Here is a 24,275-nt window from a genome sequence, read left to right on the forward strand (position 1 = left end):
CCAAGTTGTCAGAGGATAATAAAGACAGTGCTACTGAGAAATAACTAACCCAACTTTCTATCATAACCCACCACCCCCAAAAGAGAATTACCCCTCAATTCAGAACTACTTTGTTAAATATAAAATTTATTCTCCTGACAAAAGAAAAAGAAAAACAAAAACAAAACAAAACACTACCACATTCTGCATTATATCCCCAGCAAAAGATATTAAAAAGTGGTTCTTCTAAATATTAACTTTTCTTGGAATAGTAGATTTTTTTTTCAGGGCAATTTTCAAAAGTGTCAACATTGAAATTGCTAGAGGTAACAGTTTCAAAGCAGACATTAAAGATCAATATAACATTCTGTGTTTCAGATTACCTCCTTTTCTGTTTTCAAGACTATAACATTTCAAGATGATGTTATATGATATATATTTGTAGAAAAAGAAGGATTTTGGCTAGGTATTCTGCAAGCCCAAGTATCCCCCAGATGAAAATCTATTCACTGTAGATAACCTTTGTAAAAATTTTTCGTAATAAAGAACCTTTAGAGTACCATGAAGATTTACCTCATTTTCCATCAATCCTTTCCTTCCGTATCCTTTCTGTAGTTTCTAATTGAAGCAGATACAATACTTCCCAAATGCGTATTACAACTGCTTTGTGACCTGAGGAGCTGTCTTCTGTATGTAGTCTCCAATCATTTGAAACCCAATCTTCAACAGAGACAGGGTCATAGAATAGTACTGCACTGCCATGTTAGAATTTGTATGTTATGCTTGATTTGGTCTGGCTTTTCTTTGGTTTTCATTCCCTGGGGAAATTAGTTTTTCCACTGTATCTTTTACTTTGTTTGTTTGTTTGTTTTTTAAAAGGAAAGTTTTCACTCCAGAATAAAATATCCAATAAAAGAGTGGCAGTATCTTCTGGAGACTGTTTCCAAGCAAAAATCTAAATTGAACTTTGCCAGCCTTTTGTCATAGCTGAGGAACTAGCCTATCATATTTATATAATAGGCAGGTGCATACACATATACCACTCTTTAAAGAAAAGAAAAATTTCATTAAAAATCCCATCAACAACTATATTAAAAATAAAATTCGATGAAATAGAAGACTACAGCCAATCTGACTTAAAACAGCAATCATGACACTATATGAAGGGTACTTTGTCAGTTCATTTTTGCCTTGGAAGTCCTTTCCTCTACACATTTAAAGTAAAGATCAGTTTAAACAGATGAATTTCTTCTATGTAAGTGCAGCAGAAGAAAAAAGTCATCTATAAAAAATGGATAATGTAGAGTTTTAGCAAAAGAATAAGAGATGGATAAGTTGCAAAAATAGATGTGCAAATAGATTCAAAAAACTCCAGCACATTTATTAAGGTACACTGATTGTCCCTAACTGGATTGTAATTAATGAGCATCCAGAGAAGGCCATTCACTGTATAGTCCCAATATATATCAGTCAGTTCATTCACGCCTTCCTCCGAATTTGAGGCAAGCCCAAGTACAGAATGTTACACAGCTGCACTTTAAAGTTGTGATTCTTTATACAGAAATAAGCCCTGGTATTCATCTTCACTCAAGCAAACTGCTGTGAATGTACTGTGCCTGTTTTCAGTAGAGTTGAGAAGAGATGTAAGAATTCCTCTGTGGAACTGCTGCAGGATTTTCTTCATTTTAACTAATAGATATTAATTAGTTCAGTGTTTCAATATGATCATTGCATTTCCCAGTTGCACAGCTATTCTGTTCAGTCTCTCCAGGGCAGGGAGTAAGACATGGTTTCTGCTGTGGGGACACTGGAACTAGGTGTCAAGTTCTGTAGTCATCATACATTTATATCAGTTAGCTATGGTACAGCTCACTTAAGACGAGTTCTGTTTGCTTTGTTTGAATTATTTGTTTGAATACATGCTTTAGGATTTTCCTTTGCATGAAACACAGACAGTAATATTTTTAAAAATAATATAGCAGAGGTCAGTATCATAGCAGATGAAAACAGTGTTGTTGTTTTTTTTGTGATAATGAATAATGTACTTAGTATGGATTCAATTAGGTGAATTGACGAGGTAACCATGTAATTCCTATAATTCATGTAATTCATGTAATTAGGTGACATGGCAGAGTTTCTCCAACTGTATCGCTAAGTAAAATAAAATGCTATGGAAATGCATGTTTATAAGAAGAAATGATCAGTGGAAGGTTGCAAATGCAAGGCTAAAAATACAGGGAAATACAATGGAAGAGATGTTGTAAGAGTGGACAAAACTCATTGTGACAAAATTGTATACAAAAGGAGTGGAAAAGGATGAAATGAGGGTTTAAACTATGCTGAGCTAAATAAGAATACAAACTCTGAAGTCAAAACAGCTTTCAAAAGGCTTACATCAAATGCATTTTTAATATGTATAATGAAATGCTAGTATTAATACATATTATCTGTTTACCTCAGGAAAGATTAGTTTGCAGATGCTTTCAGTTAATGTGTGCAGGTACACTCTACTTCTGCTCGTTTTCCTCTGTGGAAGGTCTCCCTGAGCATCTTTTTCATGGACTTCTTTGCAGATGGGCAGAGCTGCTCTAGAGCTATTTTCTGTGCAGTCCTTCTCATGTTCATCAGTAATGTGAGTTTGAGTCAGTAAGGAGAAAGGACATTCCCCTGTGATCTTCAAGTCTTTCAGTTTTGTACAGAACATACTGTACAAAGTCTCTCTCTGGAGATTAAGAGTACTTGGCTTTGTGTTTAATAGATCTCTTTTGTTTACTAACAAGAGAAGAAGATGCCAGAATATTAGATGAGGCAACCACTGTGGAAGATTATTGGTAGTTAAAAATCATCACGGGAACAAATATGCGCCCCTACAAAACAAGAAAAATAAAAGCACACAACAAAACGTTATTTCATTTTCTCCTTTAAATTCCCATAATGTTCCATTTTTACCATTTAAAATAATGGCTTTTCTAGGGCCTTGCTCAGGAGAGCACTTAAGCTTTGCTCATGTGACATTTTAAGCATGTAATCTCTACTGATTTGAATGCTTCGGATAATGCTTCAAGTGGTGTGCGTGGTTAAGTGCTTGGCTGAACTGAGGCTCTGGTGATTAAGGCAGAGGAAATGATACAACTTGGGTCATAGTGATGGATGAGGCTCCTGAAAGAGTAAAGAGCTGAATTTTAATAAGAAAACCTTCTTAGTTCTTCACAAGCAGCTATTAAAACTACCTGATGTGGCACAACGGAACTGATTTGTAATGGACACTTAAATCTCAATTTAATTGATGCTCAAGGTATCCTTTTTGTAACAGAGAACTGCGTGAATAAAGTTGACACTTTCACTGCTGGAACTGAAGACCATCCAAGACCACGGATTAATGCCTCTTGTAAAAGCCACTGACTGGTGACAGCTGACATCATGGGAACTTGACCACATAACTGATGTAGTTACTTGGAAAACACCAAGGGATTTTACGCTTTTACAGGTGATGTCTTTCAAACAACACATTAAGAACAGAATTGAACATTTCATTTTAGTAATCGTTCCCTTTTTGTTACATATATTTCAGTAAGACTTAATCTGAAAAGGCTCTTCCCTAAAGGGCTACATTTTCTATTGACTGTATCTCATTGAATCAGATCCCCTCATCTTCATGTAATACTCTAACAAGGTAATCCTTGAGACCTTCCGGCAACTCTTGAAGCAGCTGAAGTGTTACATTTCTCTCTCTAGAGATGTAGTACAATAACGCTTTCTTTCAGAGGCACTGTGGCTTTAATCAGCCTATGCACCACATTGCTTTTTCCTCCCTCTGAGACACCCAAAGGGCTTTTAGGGTCACATAACAATTGCACCAGGGTTTAAAAATAACTAGTTCTCTGATACAGGTTATCAACTGCTTCTTTTGAAACAGGGGTATGAATGGCACAGCAGGGGTATGCTGCAGAGCCAGCACAAGTGGCAGGGATAAGAGGAGAAACAGGCAGAAGCCACTTTGGCTGGACCTCCTGCTGGAATAGAGAGAGGGAAAAAAAAAAAAAAAAAGCATTGGCAGAAAAGGCCTTTTAAAGTATGCTTTAATACTGATGGTGTCAGGTCAGCTTCTAGGGGATATCTATCAAAACTATTAAACTATTAGTTTAAGAATCGGTAAACACAATGCTAAGAACAAGAGGCTAAAGAATGTTTAAGTAAGATTCTGTATTTCTGATTTCAGTTTTTATACAGAAAATTATTTGTTTTTACTGCATGGGTATCAGTAATACTTTATTTTTTATTGCTGCATACTTTTGTGTAGCAGATGAGACACTGAAAAATTCTAAGCAAGAATCACACTGTCTGTATGCGTGTTTACGTGTTAGTTTTCTTTATAAGTATTTACATATATATGTAAATATTTTTCTTCAGGAGCCATTATATAACCTCATTGCTTTAGTAAAAAAGGAAAGCAGAAAAAAATGCATCTTTTTTGTACTTAATTGGACTGTGTACTGAATCTGTGTACTAAAACTGTTAAGAAAAATAGTAATGTAAGTATATATGTGAAGCATTGTCAAAGATAGATTTATGGCTGTGATGGATCTTACATACATACTTACATGCTTTACTGAATTTGGGCCTTAAATGTCAAGATAAATCTTGAATTTACAAAATAACTACTAAAACTTTTCTTAAATCAAGTGTAGTAAAATTTTGGAAGAAAATTTCTGAAATATATTTTTTGTTGAAATATGTTTAAGTATAATGAAACACTAAAGCATCTCCCAGTTAATGCCATACTTCATTTATGTGTTGCTATTAAAAAAAGAGAAAGGTTCTCTGTCTGTGGAGAACGTGAGACTGAGTTAATGGTTAAATTAGATACCAACAAATCTTTAGCACGTTTGCACTAAACTAAGAACAAAGGTAGTGACTGACCTTCAGCAATGATCAGTAGTTTTCAGTTGTGTCCAACCCTTCCCCTCCCCCAGCTGGCAGAATTATTTCTTTGTTTCTAGAAGACAGTAATCTGGAATCACATTGGGGTTCACTTCCATTGTAGGATATTGTATTTTAATTAAGTTACATTCAATGCAGTACAAAAAATATCCAGGCAGGTAGAATCAGCTCAGTGAAGGAACTTATTGCCATTATTTTACACCTGGAAAACCTGGAGCGGCCAGAAGCTGCACAGTGGGAATCAGGTCCCACCCTGTCAGGTCAGAAGATGATCGCAGGCCAGAACTTACTCAAGGGCAAAGTGGGCACTGGCAAAAAAATCCCTGAGTTGGCAGAGCTGCTGGGCATGTGTCTGCTGTATCCACAGCTTCTTTCTGGGATGCAGTCTACCGTCCTTGGTGCTGCAGGACACCCACACTCTTAGCCTCCTCTTCCCCGGTGGGCGCTAGAATCTGTGCCCTTCCTCTGAACGTGAAGTTGTGCTCCTGCCGACTGCTGTTTATATCAAAACTATCATGCATTTGCAAGAATGTAAAATGAGATCTGTGACGTTTCTAGTAATAACACTGTTGTACAAAAATAATATTTTTCATGTGCAGATCTTTAAATTCCAAATAATTATGACACAGTTCCTAAAGAATGCTTCTGCAGAAATACTTTGTAACTATCCTTATTTTCCTAGGAACAAGGGGGATGAACCTTTGATAGCATGTACCCCAGTTCAAACCAATATCAGCTTATTAGGCATAGCAAGTTTAAAGCAGTGATTACGTTAAGATTCTGTACCTGCAATGACAAGACCCCCTAAATCACATCTTTAAAGAAACAGAGTGGAAACCTAATTACATCACAACTTCAGAGGATTCAGGTACTGAAAATAAAAACCATACATATACTAAGTCTTTCTTAATTGAAACATCGAGTTTCCATTTGGTATCTTAAGTGTACCATGCACTTAATATAACTAAAATTCAGAAAAGGAAAGTCTGTTAAGTTCTAGGAAAACCTGCCTCACTCAAACAGTAATTGGACAGGGGGTTTAAGTGTCTGAAAGGAGAAGGGCAGTGAATCACCACTGTAGAGTTTACAGAAGGAATTCCAGCAGTATAATGGACTTTAAAAAACTATGAGAAAGATGAGATGTGGCACATATCACAGGTTAAATCAAACATTTGCAGATGTGTTTCAACAACAATGAACTCCAGCCTTTCCATTGTTGATAATATTTAAGGACACTTTCTGACCATAACAAAAAAAAAAAAAAAAGAAAAAAAGAAAATTGAGGAAACATGGAAAAAGTTTCTGGTTTTGATTTCTCTCCAAACATGCTTTGTGAGAGCTTATCCCAGGGGAGCTGCAGTGTTTAGTGTGAATTCTCCATCTCTGCTGTATTAATTGCTGTCTTATTTACCTTTGGAAACAAACTGAAAATTAAAATTAAATAATCTGTGGTGAGATTAAACTACAAGCAATGAATTTATTTAATGTCTGACTGAACAGAACATGGCATTGTGCCACTCAGAAAAACTAAGATGACTTTACATAGTATAGTCATAGCAGTAGAATAATTTAACAGTTCTCAAAATGCTCTGTGCAAACATTTCATTGTATATTTACATCTGTACTTGTCTTACAGCCAAAATGCCTTCCTGTATGCTTGTTTGTACTAGTTGTTTTAGCAGAGGAAAATATTCAGAAGCATTTCCTTGACAATAGCATGAAATAAAGTGCAATGAATCAATCATACAGTAAAACTCCCTAATATTAACATAGCCATTTATAAGAATTAAGCAATGCCACTTGCTAACAGTAGCTAAAGTTGTTTAAAATCTTAACTTGCAGACGTGGGTGAAAAATTAGAAGTAACATTACATACTTTTTTCTTCATGTAAGCTGAGTCCTTTGCTTAGAGTAGGGCAGAATCTGTTATGTGCTATTGTGTTACTTTTTTTAATCAGACATACTTTAGGTGAACTGCTACATGTTAAGCAACAATTAAAAAAAAAAAACAACTTCTAGTTTGCTTTGCATCAGTCAAAATATATTACTAACTGGATCTAACTTTCTGCAGCACAAGAGTGATTGCAGCACTTGAAGGAGCTTAGTGTGGTCTGGAAGTTATTGCCTCAACAGAAATAGTTGTTAACTTCTATCTTGCCTTTATGTAAAATCTAGACTTGCAATTCCTACTGAGCTCTAATTCCTGTGGGATTCAGAAATCACTGCCTTTTACACCTTGCCAGTAGGACTCTGCACAAAGCAAGGCAGGATCTGTTACTTTATGCACAGGCAAAACACAGTCAGCTCCTAGCAAGACAGGTTAGTAGTACCCATTACCCTATCAGAAATACCTCATTGTGGATTCAGCTCTTGTCAGCAAACAAACTCAGGGGAAAAAAAACTAAATGCTGTCATTTAGTCTTACAAATCTGAAGCGCAATATATGCACTTTACTTTTTCTATCTAAAGTGGTGTGTAGCAGCGGAATCAAAGCCTTGGTGATTTGTCCATTTCCAAAGATTTTAAGGAGGCTTCTAAAATCCTCAGAGAAAATTGATCAAGTCTGCATCAAAATATAAGTTAATATTTTAAGAAGTCAAAGTAAGTATTCATTAATCTTGTTAAATCCTTTACAAGTAAATAAGCTAACTTACTCTGGCTGCTTCACTAAACTTGAACACATTCAGAGAGCACACACCTTCAAATCATTAATTTGTTTCGATATTGCTGCTTTAGGGAGCATAATATCTAAGTAACCAGAGGAGACAGGCAAATCTGTTTTCGAATTTCTGAGCAGTAGTAAGTCATACCAAACAGAAAACTGCCAGTTGATTACCTAGGTAGAGGACATCTTGGAAGAGGTTTGTCCTCATAAAGAGGAGAGAGATGTTTTCCTGCATCTCCCCAGTAAGAGACTAACCCTTCCACTGAAATTTGAGGATGCCTCATTTACTCCTTTCCAGTAACTTGGTCCTTTAACAGGGTTTTGCTAACATTTGCTAACCTACCTGAGGACAACTGTGACATTACGCAAGAATAATTAAAAAAACGTATCATCCGTGCATATTAGGTGAAGTGCATAGCAGGGATAGGATTTCTAAATTTGCAGTAACAACACAATTAAAATGTCAATAAGAACAGGTTACATAAAGAATGTAACTGTAAAAAGAAAACTGCAAAACCAAGGCCTTGAGCTCTAGGGAACTCCAAATGTAGGTGATTATTCAGTCCTAAATCATTAACACCCTTGTTTAGATACTATTGCCCAGGCTTCACTTGGACTACAAAGTAGTAACCTTTTTATTCAGCAGAATTCTAGGCTTGTTCTAGGCACAGTTTGGCTACTTCAACAAAGGCAATAACTGATGACAAGATTGTTTTCCTCTGAGTAGATCAGGTGAGATGAGACATGGTATTTGAAACTGGACTCCACAATACTTTGCTGAATCTAGTAATTTCTTGGATACCAGTGATCTCAAATTCTGCTCTATCTGTAGCAAGAAAGATGCTTTGTCAGTCATTAATTTTTCTGCTTCTTCCCCTAAACATTCACTCTTCTTTCTGACAAGTCATCCCAATTCTGATCTATCTGTACCACAGACCACTTTAGAGAAGTGTTATTTTTCACTCCAAAGCACTGATTGCCTTTGTGTGCTATGCAAGCCTAGTTCCAGTAGCCTGATTGCCAGATTTAGCTCTCTTTGGGGCTATTTCTAAGAGACATATACTCACAACTCTTCTATAAATCATAGCATGCTTGATTTTGATAGGAAGGAGATACCACTGCACATACCAAACTATCTAGTGGAATCCCAGTGATTACTAAGCTATGTACAAAGTAGTAATGCAGTTATGATAAGATTAGACAAGTTATAGTGATCAACTTTTGGTTTAACAACCCAAACATTTTGCTAAATCCAAATTCAGTGTGGTAACTTATCACAGTCTCTGTCCTGTATAACTGTTTAGGACAAACTAAAAAAATCTATACCTTGTTTACAAGGAAGACTTTCTCCCCATATCATGTGGAATTTATTCACCTTTTTTCTTCATGGAATGTTTTAAGAAACAGAAAAATGCTATCAAGTGTTTTCTCTGTGCTACATGTCTTGCAGAGCGTGATCTGCTGCAAAACTAGACAGGTACCAAGCTAGGAGATGAATGAAGTAAGAATGTTGAATCATCCCTTTGTCCCCATTTTAATCAGCAGAAAATAACGTTCAGGAAATACAAAAGTAAACCTCAAAACTCTTAATGCATCTCACGTTAAGGTCATCATGAGACATACATTTATTCTAGTTTAAAATATTAACATTTGTAGGAGAACATCAAGCTCTGTACCTTGGCATAGAAACCAGTATTCCTGGAGACAGGCAAAACCCCTAGTTTTAAAGTATCACTGGATTTCTGATACTGATTTTGAGACTGACTCATTTCCCTCCAGTGGTTTGCAGCAAATCCCTGGATCCAAATATAGTCCTGGGAGAGGCCCAGACTCCAGATGTGAAAGTTATGTTGCAGCTACATCTCTGGTTTCAATTAAAGGCACAGGGGGAACCCTAATTACTGCCCCCATGTTTTGGCATGTAACTAAAGGAAGGACTGATTCCCAAATGTTGCTTATAAAATGTATATTTGTCATTTTAAGTATCACATGCACATTCATTCATAAATATTTTTCCTATGCTAGGACCAAATTACAGGGAGGCATGCTGAGAAGATAGCGTGGGAAAAATATTCTCTTCCTGTTAGTCAAAGCCTATCTGTGAAAACACTCCACAGCAAGCCCAGCAGGCAGTCTCTGTGCACCTGATTCTCAGCTCCCCCATCACGCTCTCAGGCAGAAACAGCAGTTCCTGGTTGTGGCATGTCCTCTCAACCTCACTGCTGGTCTGAGGCATGGGTAGTACCACCAGCTAAGTGGCTTGGAGTGGAGATACTATACTACCCATGGAAACCACCGCCGCCTTACTCTGGGGGAACTCCTAACTTTGCTCATGTTAGTCACGCGTTAGTTCTGAGGCAGAGCTAGATATAATTCACAAACAGTACAACCTGTTGTGTGTATCCGCAACAGATTATTTAATTTTTCTGAGTACTCCCAATATTGGACTGACATAATTGATTACACCAGAAGTATGTAAAGAGGGAAGCAAATGAAACAGAAGTGCTGCAGTGAGGACAAGCAATACCAAAAATATCTGAATTTCCAAAAATTGTTCTCACACTTCTAAAGGAGTATATTTTAAATATGGCATTTCCCTTTAATCTTCACTTGCAGTCCATGAAAGCACAAAATTTTAATGAGTGTCATAAGAAAGCAAATAATCAAATTTGTGTCTTCAGAACTCTTTCTGTCACTTCAAGAATTAAAGCTTGTCCTGCAGACATACAGTGTTCATGGCAATTAGGAGGAGTTAAATTAAATGCAAAGATCAAAGTCTTGCCCATAGTCAGTGGAATGTAAATTAGAATTTACAAAAGGTGAAGCACCGTGGCTCTAGAACATGAAGTAGTTGGCAATTGTTGTGGCTACAAATTCTTTTGAAACACATACTTAGAGATGAATCTCTCAAACTCACCAATACATATAGATTTACTCATTTTAGTAGACCTGTAACTTTGAGTGTCTCCAAACTCTGTTTTTTTTGTTTAGCTCATAGATTGGAAAGACTTTTTAGGAGCAAAGAAAATAAATAAAAAGGAAACAATTGTAATCTTCTGCAATAAAAATGAAATCTAATAAATTTGGGTGTTTTTCACTGAAATCTTTAGCTAGTATTCATGATTTATCCAGGACTGCTACATCTTCCATAATAAATGAAACAAACTTATTAGAAGTGCCAAATTTCTAATGCATGAAGTTACTTCTCCTTTGAGAACCATGGTCTGTATTAACTGTAAAGCATCTCTAGAGATGACAAAATAATTCTACTGCTTCTTCAGAGATACTTATCTTGCCAAGACTTTACATGATTGTATTCATCCAATTGAAGTTGAAGATGCATAACTGTTTACACAACTGGCACATATAACACCATTATTGTTACTCTTTTCCCAAAGATACTGGAATTGTCATAGAGGAATATAAAACACTGACTATTGTGTCTTATGACAGTGCAAACATTCCCTATGTGTTCACGGTTTTAAATTAAATTTTAGAGATTTTGGAGTATGTAAGATTTCTCTCTACTCTACAGATCTTGGAGAATTGTTTGAAAATTAGATCTGTGGAAAGCAAAGTGCTTCATCAGTAGATTTCAAGCACAGAGTTTTTAAACTTAATATTTGCCACCTGCAACTTGTGCTTACAACATCTGCAAGATCATTTTCACACTGAAAATCACTGACAAATGCCTTTCATACTTATTCATAGTTAAGCACTCATGCCAGCTCGCACTGAAGTCAATAACAACTTCTGTATATAGTAGGAATAGGATTAGACCCTACCAGTTCTGCCACTATTGTCACAGAAATACTGATTTGCATGTAGATGTGTGGATGTGATAGTAAATGCAGAACTGATCTCATTTAAGATTCTGGAAAAGTTAAATACTATACCTGGGAAGCTAACAGTGGAAACTTCTAATTAGTGAAGATGTTTTTTTCTGCAGCAGCAAAGTCATGGCCTTGTAATTTTTCAGATAGGAAACCAAAAAAATAAAATAAAATATAGCTCTTCAAGTGAAGAACTGTATTCAACCACGTTTTTTCACAGCCATCATGCAACTACTGACACTGCTTTAGCTAGAGCCCGAGGCAAAGAAAGCAGCTCTGAAGAAGAGGAAAAATCAGCCACTTCCCTAATTGTTCTCTTTCATGGTACCTGCAGGGCTGGACCAGAAGGCACCTTCCTTTTCAGTTAAATGGTTACAGATGTTTTCTGCTACAAAATGCGATTAAAATATTTTAAATAGCTGATTTGGCCATGCACACTGCAGATGAGTACCTTCATTTTTTATTTCACTGATTGGTCTGTCACTTTTCAGACAATGTGCTATTTTTAGAAAAGATTTGAGTGCACAAAGGCAGTGAATCTTACCTTTGTAAAGCACAGTTCCAAAGGATATCAGCACATCTTGTGAGACTGAATCCTCTAGGAATACATTACAATACCAATTTCACTGTTGAGTTGCTTAGTTGGTTTCTAATACTCCTTTGGAAAATGCAGCAGATACACATTTAAAGCAGGGAAAGATAGATAAGTGAATATATAAATATGTGATAAACGTGAATTTATATTTTATATAAAATGGCTTCTTTTTTCATTAAAATAATAAAACAAAGTAAAAGTGAGATGTTTTGTGAAATATTGGGCTTCCACACATGGTACGTTAATTTCTAAATGTTCAGTAGCTCTAAAGAACAGAGAAAAGATCTCTCCTTATATCCAAAGTGCTGTCAAATGAGAGAAACCTCAGTCAGTGTTGCTCTCCCAGTTATAACAGATGCATTTAGAAACATTTAGCATGTCCCAAACCATGCAATATACCAATTCAAGTACATTAGCCATTGAAATTCAGCTTCTTGTAGCAATATCAAATTTGAGTATTTAATCCCACAAAAATACAAATAGTATCTACCTTCCAGCATTTTTGAAATAGCACAGAAAAATATGCTTGGCTTAAAATGTTCCACTGAAATTGACTGGTATCTGTGGCAAGACTCTGTCCTGAGCAAGTATGTTTCCCCGAACCAGACCTGGAGAAATACAGAGAAAAGGGTGCTGCCAAGGGAAACAAAGCAGATTAAGAGATTTGTAGGAATGGAAATCCAAGAAAGGGTTAACAAAGAATACAGTGGAGAATCTCTGGTCAGGATGTACCAATCACTGGCTTTTAAATTCGTATACAAATTCAACATTTAATTTTGGAAATAAATTAAACTTATTTTAACCATAAGGATTCTCATGCTACTTTTCCCACAAACTCTCGTGACTTTCTGGGCAAGGTTCTTAGGTCTTTCTCCCATTTGGAAAATGCAGATAATTTTTCTATAAATCAAGGGAGGTGATTTCACCAGAGGACATAGATTTTTCAAAGGCAAGAATCACATGAAGAACTCTTACCAAACAATATGTTTGTTATCCAAACAAAACAGCTTCTGTGATGCAGAACCTGAGCATTGTGCACAGTATGAACCATAGCTTAAGTTTCCTAGAGTTATTCTATGAAGAGCACCTACAACAGACCATGGTTCCTGATCTCACAACCTGTTTAACTGCATTATCTGCAATATTAACTTCACTGCATACTTACTGAAGTCTGAAAGATCAAAGCTCTGCTCCATTTCTCAGATAGCATAGTCTTTTTCATTTATCATAACATTATTTTACAATATCTGCCATTCTTTATTATGTGAAGGAGAAAAAGGAGAGAAGGGAGATAAAAACAGGAAAAGGAACAAGGAAGAAAAAAACGCAAGAAAGTAGAGAAGGGAGCCTATAGAAGGACATGAGGATTAAAAATCTGTAAGAAAGAAGGAAAACATAGGCAACAGAACAGAACAATTTGCAAAAGCATAGACTGTTCTCTTACTGATATATTGCTTTTTCTGCACTACAAATTCACTGAAGTACACTGGGTATTTATGCAAATCATTTGTCTGTAGTCTTCAGTAAAGCCATTAGAAAATGTTGAAATGATAATATCAATGAACTTTTCCGCAATATTTTAGATTTTAGGGGATGTTGTTGTTGTTACAGTTTGTGTTTCAACCAACTTTGTTGGTTGTATATTATTCTCAGATGCAGAATCATATACAGAAGGATACAAGTTTATCACCCTGATTTGGCTCCAAAGATCGAAGTTCTACTTTCAGTGTTTTGTCTCACTATCGTCTAATGGGAGGCAGGGAGTGACATACCTTGTTTTCCTGCACTGCTTAATGTGGTAACCTGGTGTTAAAAAGAAGGAAGAATTTTCTAGACTTGACATTTCATATGTTATTTTCTAGTATTTTGTTTTAAATGGCATTGGTTTGTGAGTTAAAGGCAAGATACACATTTTAGCTGATTTAAGATTTCATAGTTTTACATTTTATTTTGTAAAGGTATTTATTTCACTTTTCTTTTGTATGTCTATAAGGAATCTTTCTTTTCTCCATCAGGCCTTCTGAGACACCATTTAGTGCTGCACACACATCTGAGACACCAAGACAGAAATACTACTTACCTGGCTTCCTTAAAGGCTGAGACCTCCAACCTAGTGAGGCAGCATGAGACTGCGCTACTGTTAGCAATTACCAATAATTGCAAGCCACACCTTCCTCCCACTGTGGCACCACAGAAGGTAGGAAACTGTAACTTCACCCAGTTCATAGTTTAAAGTATGGTAATTTATGCTTCGGTGCTGGGAGTCTTTGGGTTTCAGTCCTCAGGCAAAATAAACAAGGAACAGAGTCTTGCTTTAGAGGCTAATGCTCCAAATGAGAGCGTCAGGTAAAGAGAAGTAGCACCACATAGGAATGTGGAAATGACAACTGACCAACAGATACAATGTGCCAGTCATTCTTGAAGGCCTTAATCTGAACCCTGAAGTAGCAGGCAAGGACTATAGAGGATCTGGGCTGCATTGCCTTTACTGAGGTAACAGGGTCATCTCAGATTTATTTAATTATGAACCAATACTAATATCAAGTGTAATTGTTAAACACCTTTGTCTCAGCACTTCAGCTTCTGCAATGATAGATAAACTACATAGATATTGTAAGAAACACTTGAAGTCCCACATCAAAAGTCTTTCGAGTACTATTTCTCACTAAAATGTTAAAGAACACCCACTCAGTATTTACTATTTTCTAAACCTTTAAAATAGGCACGCCACCCCCAAACACCTGCTTTTTCATTATATTAAGGAACCACATTAATTTCAAAAATCTTACCACAGGGGAGATTGGAATAATAAGCACATCTCTATACAAAGATCTGCTTAAGTGGTTCAGCAAGCTGTCACAGACTCTCCTAAGTTTTTATACAAGGTCAGGTGTAAGCTGAAGTTCAAGGCAAAAACAATTTTAAAATAAACTTTTATGAGGGTTATGCAGGGGCCAGATAATAGGATGTCTCCAACTTGCAATGTTGCATACTGGTACTCTGAATAGTAGCTCTAAGACAGCAGAGAAAACAATTCAGTTGTTTCAGACGCGTAAGGACAGGGAGAGGGGACAGTGAACTGTGGGATAAAAACATAAAAATAAACCAAAAATCAAATTCTAGCCCTAGCAAGTCCATATGTACTCAGATTAGTACTTCAAATAGATTTTGAATTATTATTATATTGAAAATAAATGCTCCTGTGACTGGAAGGTTAAATTTATTGTTAACTGAGTTCTTGATAACTGAAATCCCATAACAAGTAATAATTTCCACCTAGGTGTTTGTCTATATGTACAGAAAGATGATGCTACACAGGAAGTTCCCTATTTTTCTAGGGATATGATATTTCACAATGAAAAGAGAGACCATGTGTATAGTTCGGGCAAAGGGAGGGAATGATAGGCATGAGTTTCTAGAGGACATAACCAGAGACCTAAGGTTAAGGATGAAGAGAGGTAGTACACCTTTTGTGAAGAATTCATGAAGAATTTCCTGCCAAGATCAACTATCTTGGTATTTTGGAGCACCTGGAAACACCATGAATCTTGCAGAGTTTGTGCTCTCAGCAGGTAAAAAATGGGGAGGAAAGAAAGTTTTCTCCACTGTATATATATAGTCTTCCTTTCCATGAAGTCAGAAACTTTTGGTATTTCTCTTTACAACTTAGGTGATGCTGAAAATTCAAAATATATGTTTTAAATATTTGTGCCAGGTAGTTTCCAATGAGACAAACGCACTAACTTTCCAAGTATCCAGTGGCAATAAAGGATTGAAGTTCTTGCAACATATTTATGTTGTAAACCTTTGCTCTGAGCTTTCAACTCTGTTTATAACTAGCATCTAAATACTGTACTGCCCGTTATATTTCAAACTGACAAAAGAAGCACATTGCTAACTAATGTAGCTTCTTTGCTAAAAGCTAGATTACCAAATCTAAGTTAGGAATAAATATCTGAATTAATTTATTAATATTTGACTAAAGATTATGAGTGTTTTCCATGTTTGTAGAGTGACAGTAGGGAGACAAACCAGCGAGCATAAAAATTCCTGTATATTTATTCCACTGTTAGATAGACCGGCCATTTAGAACACAGTACATTGCAGCAACTGCAATAAAGTCTAACTGTATTTTTTTTAATATATCAAGCCCTTTTGCTGCTTTTCTGGCAGTACTGTTCTCATTTTAGTTTATCTCATTTTTTCCCTATTTCAATTTTTGCTAATGAAAATGTTCCCAAAGCATGGGCAAAGATGGATGTTCTTTTCTAGCTTTTGCTACATGTAGATCATAATCCTGTATTCCTTCAGTACCCCTCCCTTTTCACCAATTCAAATCCTACTTGAAAAGATACTTCTACCTTTTAATTCCCCTTTATCGTTTAAATATATTTTTGCTTAAAACTTATTGTGTAGAACTGGAAATCATTTTCAAAGAGAAACTGGAAGATATTATTAAATCATATTTCATATACTATATTAATCAACAGATAAAACAGTTTTTACTCTTGCTTCCTAGTGCCAGACTCTACTCTTCTATGAGAATAATATTTTTTCTGTCACGATGCCCACCATTATCTCAAGCGTGGTATACTTGCACATTTTAAACTCTAAGCTGTGACTCCATTGGTTCTAAAATTTACCATTGATATGGTCAACAACCTTTTCCCACATATACTTGACTATCATGCCGCATCTCTTGCGGATCTGGAGCACATGACATACAGAGTAAGTGCAGAGCTGATCTAAGCTAATGCTAATTTTCAGATCAGCTGTAGATTTTCAGTGTCAAACTATATACATAGTCTCTGCCTCATGAGCCTATTAAAACGTTTTGAAAGCCATACCTAACCCATGACTCAAAGATGCATCTACTCTATAGTATTTCATTTCCACCACACAACCAAACATTGTTTTGTCTGGGAAAGGAACTACTGCATTACATTTCAGCAATCAAGTAGAATACCATTCAGTTAGTGAGACTGATGCTTGATCAACATATGAAAATTTTTATGGAGCCTTTGCTTACACTGAAATACCGTTATTTAACCTTCTGTCTGATGAGTTTATCTTTGGACAGGTTTCTCAACTGAGAAATTATGCCAATGTCATTTTGTGTCCTGCTGGAGTTGCTGTTTTTTCTCTATCACTGTTGCTAGGTGTATTATTTGTTTAACTTCCCAGAAGGCCCAAATTAAGATCAGGACCATATACAGATATATAGTAAAAGATGATATTTGACTTGAAGGGGTTGCCCTCTGAATAGCTAAGACAGAAAAACTGGATATGAAAGGAAGTGTTACTATGCCTCTTTTAGAAGTGGGAAATGAGGCATGCTGCAGATCACAAAAGAAAGACTGCAGCTGAACTAAGAAGTAAATCCAGATCTCTTGAACAGAGTTGCACAAGTTTTTTGGGATAGAAGATCATTAGATCTGAGTGATTTGCAAAAATCATTGGTAAGATTTGACCTTACTTCTATTTGCATACAGATTTTAGAATAAATATGGGAAAGAAACACTTGCACATTCCTACAAGTGAAATTCAAATAGTTTTTGCAGATAGATTCATAGAAGCATGCAGGTGCTATATATAAAAGCAGAACAAGGAATGTATCCTCATCGTATAACTTTGTGCCTAACACACACCAGGGTTAACTTCATTTTCTCATTTCAGAAGGCCTTGCAATTGCTTATAAGAAAGGCATTTCCTCTTGGCTGGTTTTATTAATATCATGCAACACATTTGGGAAGCTTTAACTTCAACTGCATCAAAATAAGCATTTAATTCAATCTACAATTAATTGTAATTATTCCTGTCTTGATTTCCTGGACATTTTGAGGGGAAAATTTGGTACCATATTCACCAAAAGCCTTGTTAAGTTTCTTAAGCCCCAAGACTATCCTTCTCTTCATACCATTCTTCCCTTGTGAATGTCTAAAATCCTACCTTTAAACATGCTTTGTGGATTAATGGTTATTTGCACCACAATCTGAACAGGTTTTCAGTTCCCTGAATATTTTTTCCTCAACAAGAGGCCAATGGTTTCGTACTCTCAGCTTACTAGTGCAAATGGGTAACTATGAAGACAATTTAGGCAAAAATAAAAAAAAAGGGGGGGAATTAAAAGTTAGATTGATGCATGCTTTCTCCGAAGACATGGAAATTTTGCCATTTTTAGCAGTGCTATTTAAAACAGCAACTGTAATAAGTATTTTAGGCTCCAGAGTGCCTGCAGTCAAGACTACGGAGCCACACAGCTATTAGTATAAGCAGACACCCCTCCCTATCAACAAGAAAGCAACTGAGTGTATTGTCTTCTGTCTTCAAATCATACAAGTAATTACCAGGAAATGCAAAAACCCAATTTTTCCAAGCAACAAACTGGAAATCTTGCTGAGGTGTTCTGCAATTGCCTTTTACTAATGCTCTTTCGTGTGTGAAGGGTTTCTGCATTTGCCGAAGAGGGAAATCAGCTCTCCCTGAACAGCTTTTGTCAGTTTCCATCTGTATCAAGCGCCAAGTGAAATGCAAGGTTAAAATGAAATTAAACACATGTTTACTTTGGTGAGCATTAGAAAGGCAGTTGCCACTGTACAACATATTCCCATTTAATATACCATAGAAAAAAACGTTCTTGGGATCTCAAAAACTACCATGCTGTTGTTGATTAAAAGTGGAAAGTTTAGCAGCAACCCCTGTATGCGTCATTGCAGAAACCATGTTTTATCGCATCCTCTGGAATCTGTGACATTCTAGAATTATGCTGCACTAAGACTACCAGGAGGATTCCCACAAAATACAGTTTCTGAAAAGAATGTTTTATTTTCATTCTGAATACCTTAGAACGGGGCTAAGGAAGAGATTTACTTCATTAATACACGTTTGTTTCAATTTCCATTTGTGGAAAAAATTAAATGATTTGAGCACATTGCCTTATAGCAAGAAAATTTTACTCACACTGAAACAGCTGGATGACTTGCATGGGATATTCCCTGTAACTGTAATACAAATAGCTGTCTAAGGGCTAGATTCCACAATGCTTGATAAAATCTTTGGAACTGTCTCCAGCCTCTTCCATGATGATGAGCACACCCTGCTTTCTAGATTACAATCCACACAATTAAAGCTCTCTTCCTGAGCCACTGCATGGCTGACCTATTTTCTATATGGACTTAGCTGAAACAATCAATGGGCATAGCCATGCGTAAAGTGCAAGTCATAGGCAAACAGTCCCTAAAGAGAGTTTCAGAGAGCTCTGGGCACCATAGGCCCATGCTGGGGTGCAATTCTTCAGGCATTTTTCGCCTTGTCTTATGGCAGAGGAAAAAGTCTCTTTGGCACTCAAGCAGGGACAGTATTTGTAGCATTTGCTACACATTCAGGCAGAAACACACAAGCGCAAGATACAATCATAGGGGGTCTCATGAAAAAAGTGCCCTCTCAGAAATAATAGATAAGGTCACTACTTGCTTATTATCTAGGCTCAGTGAGTTGCCTGTGGGAAATCACCCTACTGGTGCTGGCTTGCATCAGGCGCTGGCTTGTTTGAATACTACTAGCAGGGCACCATTCTCTTGAAAGAGCTACTTCTAGAATGAATATGCAAGGAGAAAAATCAATTCACAGCTTAGCTCTAAGTAACACAACTGAACTAATTTAGTTAGAGCAGTGAAATTAAGAATCATGAAATCAAAAATAATGGTAATACTGCCAGGTTCAAGAAGCAGGGAAGGTGCCTAACAGCCTCTGAACTATGGAAGGGGACATTTCAATAAAATAAGAATGTTAGTTAGAATACTCTGCAGTTAGATGTGAAAGCTGTAATCTTAGCAGAAGCATTAATTCCACCTAACAAAACTATCATATCATATCATAAGAAATATGAATGAAAAATAAATGCAAGTGAATGTCACAAAACACTGTTCTCTGGTAGGGTGAGATTATTCTAAAGGTCAAAGGTCTGTCTGTGGAAGCCCTAAACCTCAAATCTACTTGGGGTCTGCCACAATGAACAGGACTTGATGAAATCTCTCTATAGTGAAGCAAAACTAATCCCTATAGAATATCTGTGCTCTGATTTAATGTCATGAAGCAGCATAACAACTGACAGCAGTGGAACTTGCCCTCCTTAACAAACTAAACTAAACTAAACTAAAATAGTAGACATCAGATTGATCTAAACTCCACATCTACAAAAATAAAAGGATACAGTATGAGACATAGGGCATAAATGAGGAGTTAAAATAACTAGGATACACTAGCACCGATCTAAGAGTGGCATCACCTGAGTAAGACAACCTAAAAACTGGAAGAACATGTTACCAAATGAGTGGCAATCTATACTTGTGTTACAAGTAAAAGGCTTCATTAGGTATATTAACGTGGTCTTTTCATTTCGTTTATAGTAATCAATAAGCAAAACCCTAATAATAATAAAAAACCCTGTTGTCCTTAGCAAATTTTCCTGTCTTTATTACAAAATAAAAAAAAAATCAGTGGTTTTACCCCTAACTGAAAGCCCTAGCCTTAGCTCATTGATGCATGCACATAAGTACTATTGGAATTTTAAATTCAAATATATATTAGTACCCTGTCCTGAACAGTGTTGCTTTCTTGAACAAAGGCTTATACTTGAATACTGATTTTAAAATATCGTACCTATCCAATGAGAGACTTGATTCTCTACCACTGGTACCACTGGTCATGGAAGACCACGACCTCTAAATAAATGCAATGAATTGCAATAAACACATAAAGATCTTAAAAAATGAAATTGTACAGAATGCACAAGGAACTCCAGCAAAGAAAGTCTAATTAAAGTCCTGAATAGCTTAATTTCCATTTGCTAATACAACAGGCAAGGTCAAATATAACAATCTCTAGATATCATTAAATAAATAAATCCTTAAAACATATCCTGTCATTTCCAATAGCTATTTTAAAACACTCTTTAAAACGTACATAGAAGTTTTCTTCAATAAATAAGCTTTTATAAAAAATGCAAACCTGATGCTTGTCTACAGAGTAGAAAGAAAATATGACTAAATACCTTCCAATACATATTTCCTTTCTGAAAACTTAGAATTTTGTATCTGTTTCTCTGGATTACAGAGGAGCTTGATATTGTTTTTTAAAAAAAAATATTTAATTTACAACATCTCTTGGTGTAACAACTCATTTCAGTTAAAAGGAAAATAGCTGTATTTGGTACAAAATCTACCTTGAGTGCTTGGATTGCTTGCTTTGCTTCTCATCATTATTTTAAAATTTCAAACATAGCATTCATCTTCATAATGGCTGTGATATTTTACCTTTTAGTACATGGCATAGCCAGGTTTTGACTATTACCGATATTTTGAGTATTATATTTTATTATAAACTCTTATTTATGTTTTGATTTCACTATGGGATCTGTTTTGAAACAGACTGTCATATAATGGTTAAAGACATTTTTAAATAAACATCAATCAGAATAAGATAAATATATAACATTTTAGTACTTATTTCTATGGACACAATACAAATACTAACCTTGACTTCTCATTTTTAAAGTTTTTTTGCATCAAAACCTCAATTGAATAATCTATCTGAATAGTCAGACAGCAACTGAACCAGTGGGAGAAAGGATGGTGAGCGATTTTATTGATTACATCCAAAAAAAAAAAAAAGGATAAAAACCACTGTAGAACTACATTCCTTTGTTTCTCCTGCAATGTTTGCCTCATGATCTTGCACTGTCATGACTCATAGTAGCTGTAGGCTACATAATTCCACAAAACAAACAAAAACAAGAGATCTCAAGATGTGATTTCCTTTCTCCTTCCTTACTTTTCCTGGATGCTTTGGGTCAGCATGATATCAGCAATTGCTTTTCTCTTCTGAGAATGTGGAGTGTAAAGTCACTGTTACAGTATTCCTCATGCTTCCTTAAAATCATCTAGTTCATTTAAGGGTCTTGCTGTTGGCAAACTAAAGAGAAAAGTCATAAGAGCTATGAATGTATGGCCATACGTAGTTCTCCAAAGCAATGCAATCCAAGCAAGAAACTTCCCTACAATGAAGAGAACATCCCATGCATTTCTAACACATTTGCACATATTCTCTGGTTGCTTCAATCACCTGTTCTCTGATTAATTACACAAAATAGTCTGTTACTGGAATCTCTTTCTAGCATGGACTGTCATCACCTTTTGTTCTTAACGCTAGAAAAGCAGTAGACCTATTTATGTGATTTAAAGTGCATGTTTCCTTGCTCCTACTTTCTGTAATTTGGAAACAAATCATCTTAGCATAACTACAAGAAAAGGGAGTGGCTCTACTGGGATTTTTGCTTTAGGAAAAGCTATACAATTAGGCCATTTCCAAACAAGTAAAACACTTTATTCTACTAACAAAGACAGTTGAACATTTGCACTTGTTTTGTTAAAATTCACATTTATGAGAAACTGCTCATTACATTTTTTCTGTTACTAGAGTCTGACTAGAGACTTCACCATGAAAAAAAGTGAATAAAAATTTATTTTCCCCTACTAGTATCTCAACTATCAAAAGTCTTACTGTTTCTTTTTAGACCATCTCATATGCAGCATATTGTAAACTGCAGCCCAGTGAAACTGGATGGGCTCAATACAGCATTACAAACCACTTCATTGCACTGCAGTACTCATTTTACCAATGCTACATCTTTGCTTAGGACTTTTTCCTTTTCCTCTTAATTCATCCTTCATGCATAAATAAGCCATTTCACTACACACACAGAGTAAGCGACCAGCTCTAAAAATACAGCCATTTTAGGAGTAGCATTGGATCAAGCTTGATAGAGTACATAAGATGTATAAAAGTGCTCCTTTACATTAGAAACAAAAACTTTTCAAGTGTCTCAAATGTTTATACACAGAGATGATTTTATAAAGGAACTCCACTAGGCCTAGGCTAATAATGTTCCCTGGATTTGAGCCACAGACACAGCTAGCTCTAGCCATGCAGACAAGGAATTACGAGCCTACAGTTTTGAGAAGGAAAGAAGAAAAAAAGAAAAAAAAAAGAGAAAAAAATCTGAAAAAAGAGTTAAGCTGTGAAAATCGACTGCAAAAATGAATTGCCAATCATAAGGAATGCAATGCCAGAAAATGAAATAAATGCAAAAGTGAAGTTATTGTTAGAGCATTAAGCATGTGATTAAGTATGAGGCTTGTGGCTAATTCATGAAGTGCAGCGACATGAATTACTCTGAGAACAAGATAAGAAACCTTGCCTAATTGTAAGGCAACGAAAGTAGCCTGAATGGTTTCAAGTAGCTCGACGGGCACTATCAGCTGGCAAATTCTTGGAGAGCCTCACCACGCACAAAGGCCGCCCGAGTGCCCCTGGCGGCTCCAGCCCCCGGCAAGCCCCCCGCCCCGCACCGCCCCGCACCGCCACCCGAGCCGCCAGCACCGCAGCGCCGCGGGGCCGGGGGTGCTGAGCGGGTGCTGAGCGGGTGCTGAGCGGGGGCACCCCGCGCCCCCTGGCTCCCGGCGCTCAGCCCCCGCTGCCCCAGCTCCCCGCTGCTCGCCCCGTCCCAGCGCTGTCCAGGGTCCCCGCGGGCACTCACCGCTCCCTCACTCACCATGCCGCGGGGCCGCTGCCGCTCCCCGGCGCCGCCAAGGTGTATTTGGGGAGCGGGCGCGGCGCGGCGGCGGGGCCGCCCGGGCGGGCGGGCGGAGGCCGGGCGGGAGGGGCCTCCCCGCAGACCCAATCAGGGCCCGCACGGGCGGCCCCGAGCCCCGGGCCCCGAGCCGCGGCGGGGGACCGGGGAGGGGGTGCGCGGCCCCCGCCGCCCCGAGCCGCCCGGGCGCAGGAGCACGGCTTGCTCCGGGCCGCGGCTCCCGGCTGCCGGTCCCGCGTGGGCAGCGACCAGGCTGTTGGTGCCTTTCCCAGACCAGAATCTTTCTGAACGCTCCCCAGCGTGGCACTCGGGTGCTACCGTGTTTGTTCCCTTTGCACTTTTGCCACCACAGCCTTCATTTACTTGGTGCTGGGGATACCCTACATCGTTATGCGTTCCATGATACATACGTTTTTACTGTAGCTATCTGACTACTGCAGCCAGTAGCTCAGCAATGACGGAAGGGAAACAATACCTTTCCAAACAAAAATAAGCACAGGAAAGAAGAAGAATTCAAACGATTTCACAACATTGGAGTGCCAAGTTAATCTCGAGATACACTTCAAATTCAGAAAATACTTTTTATAGAGCTACCCAAATCATTAAGACCGT

At 37.2% G+C, this 24,275-nt stretch overlaps 1 protein-coding gene across 7 annotated transcripts in view; it reads right to left on the reverse strand.

The window, feature by feature from the left end:
* The window catches only part of GUCY1A1 (guanylate cyclase 1 soluble subunit alpha 1), a 37,277-nt gene extending 13,497 nt beyond the window's left edge, over window positions 1-23,780 (reverse strand). The window contains exons 1-3 of one of the 7 annotated variants that reach the window (XM_080589445.1): window positions 23,625-23,691; window positions 4,900-4,975; window positions 2,435-2,846 (exon numbers count right to left, since the gene is read on the reverse strand). In XM_080589445.1, coding sequence (XP_080445571.1) covers window positions 2,435-2,683 — 249 coding nt within the window. In that variant the 5' untranslated portion in view covers window positions 2,684-2,846; window positions 4,900-4,975; window positions 23,625-23,691. Of the gene's footprint in view, window positions 1-552; window positions 1,173-2,434; window positions 2,847-4,899; window positions 4,976-14,093; window positions 21,478-21,547; window positions 21,824-21,844; window positions 23,540-23,624 lie in introns of those variants that run through there. The other 6 variants (XM_080589444.1, XM_080589446.1, XM_080589447.1 and 3 more) reach the window with 6 other exon arrangements.
* Window positions 23,781-24,275: the final 495 nt, after the last annotated feature.

This window comes from Anser brachyrhynchus (genome assembly GCF_964034855.1).
Source record: "Anser brachyrhynchus genome assembly, chromosome: 4".
In the NCBI taxonomy this organism is placed as follows: domain Eukaryota; kingdom Metazoa; phylum Chordata; class Aves; order Anseriformes; family Anatidae; genus Anser; species Anser brachyrhynchus.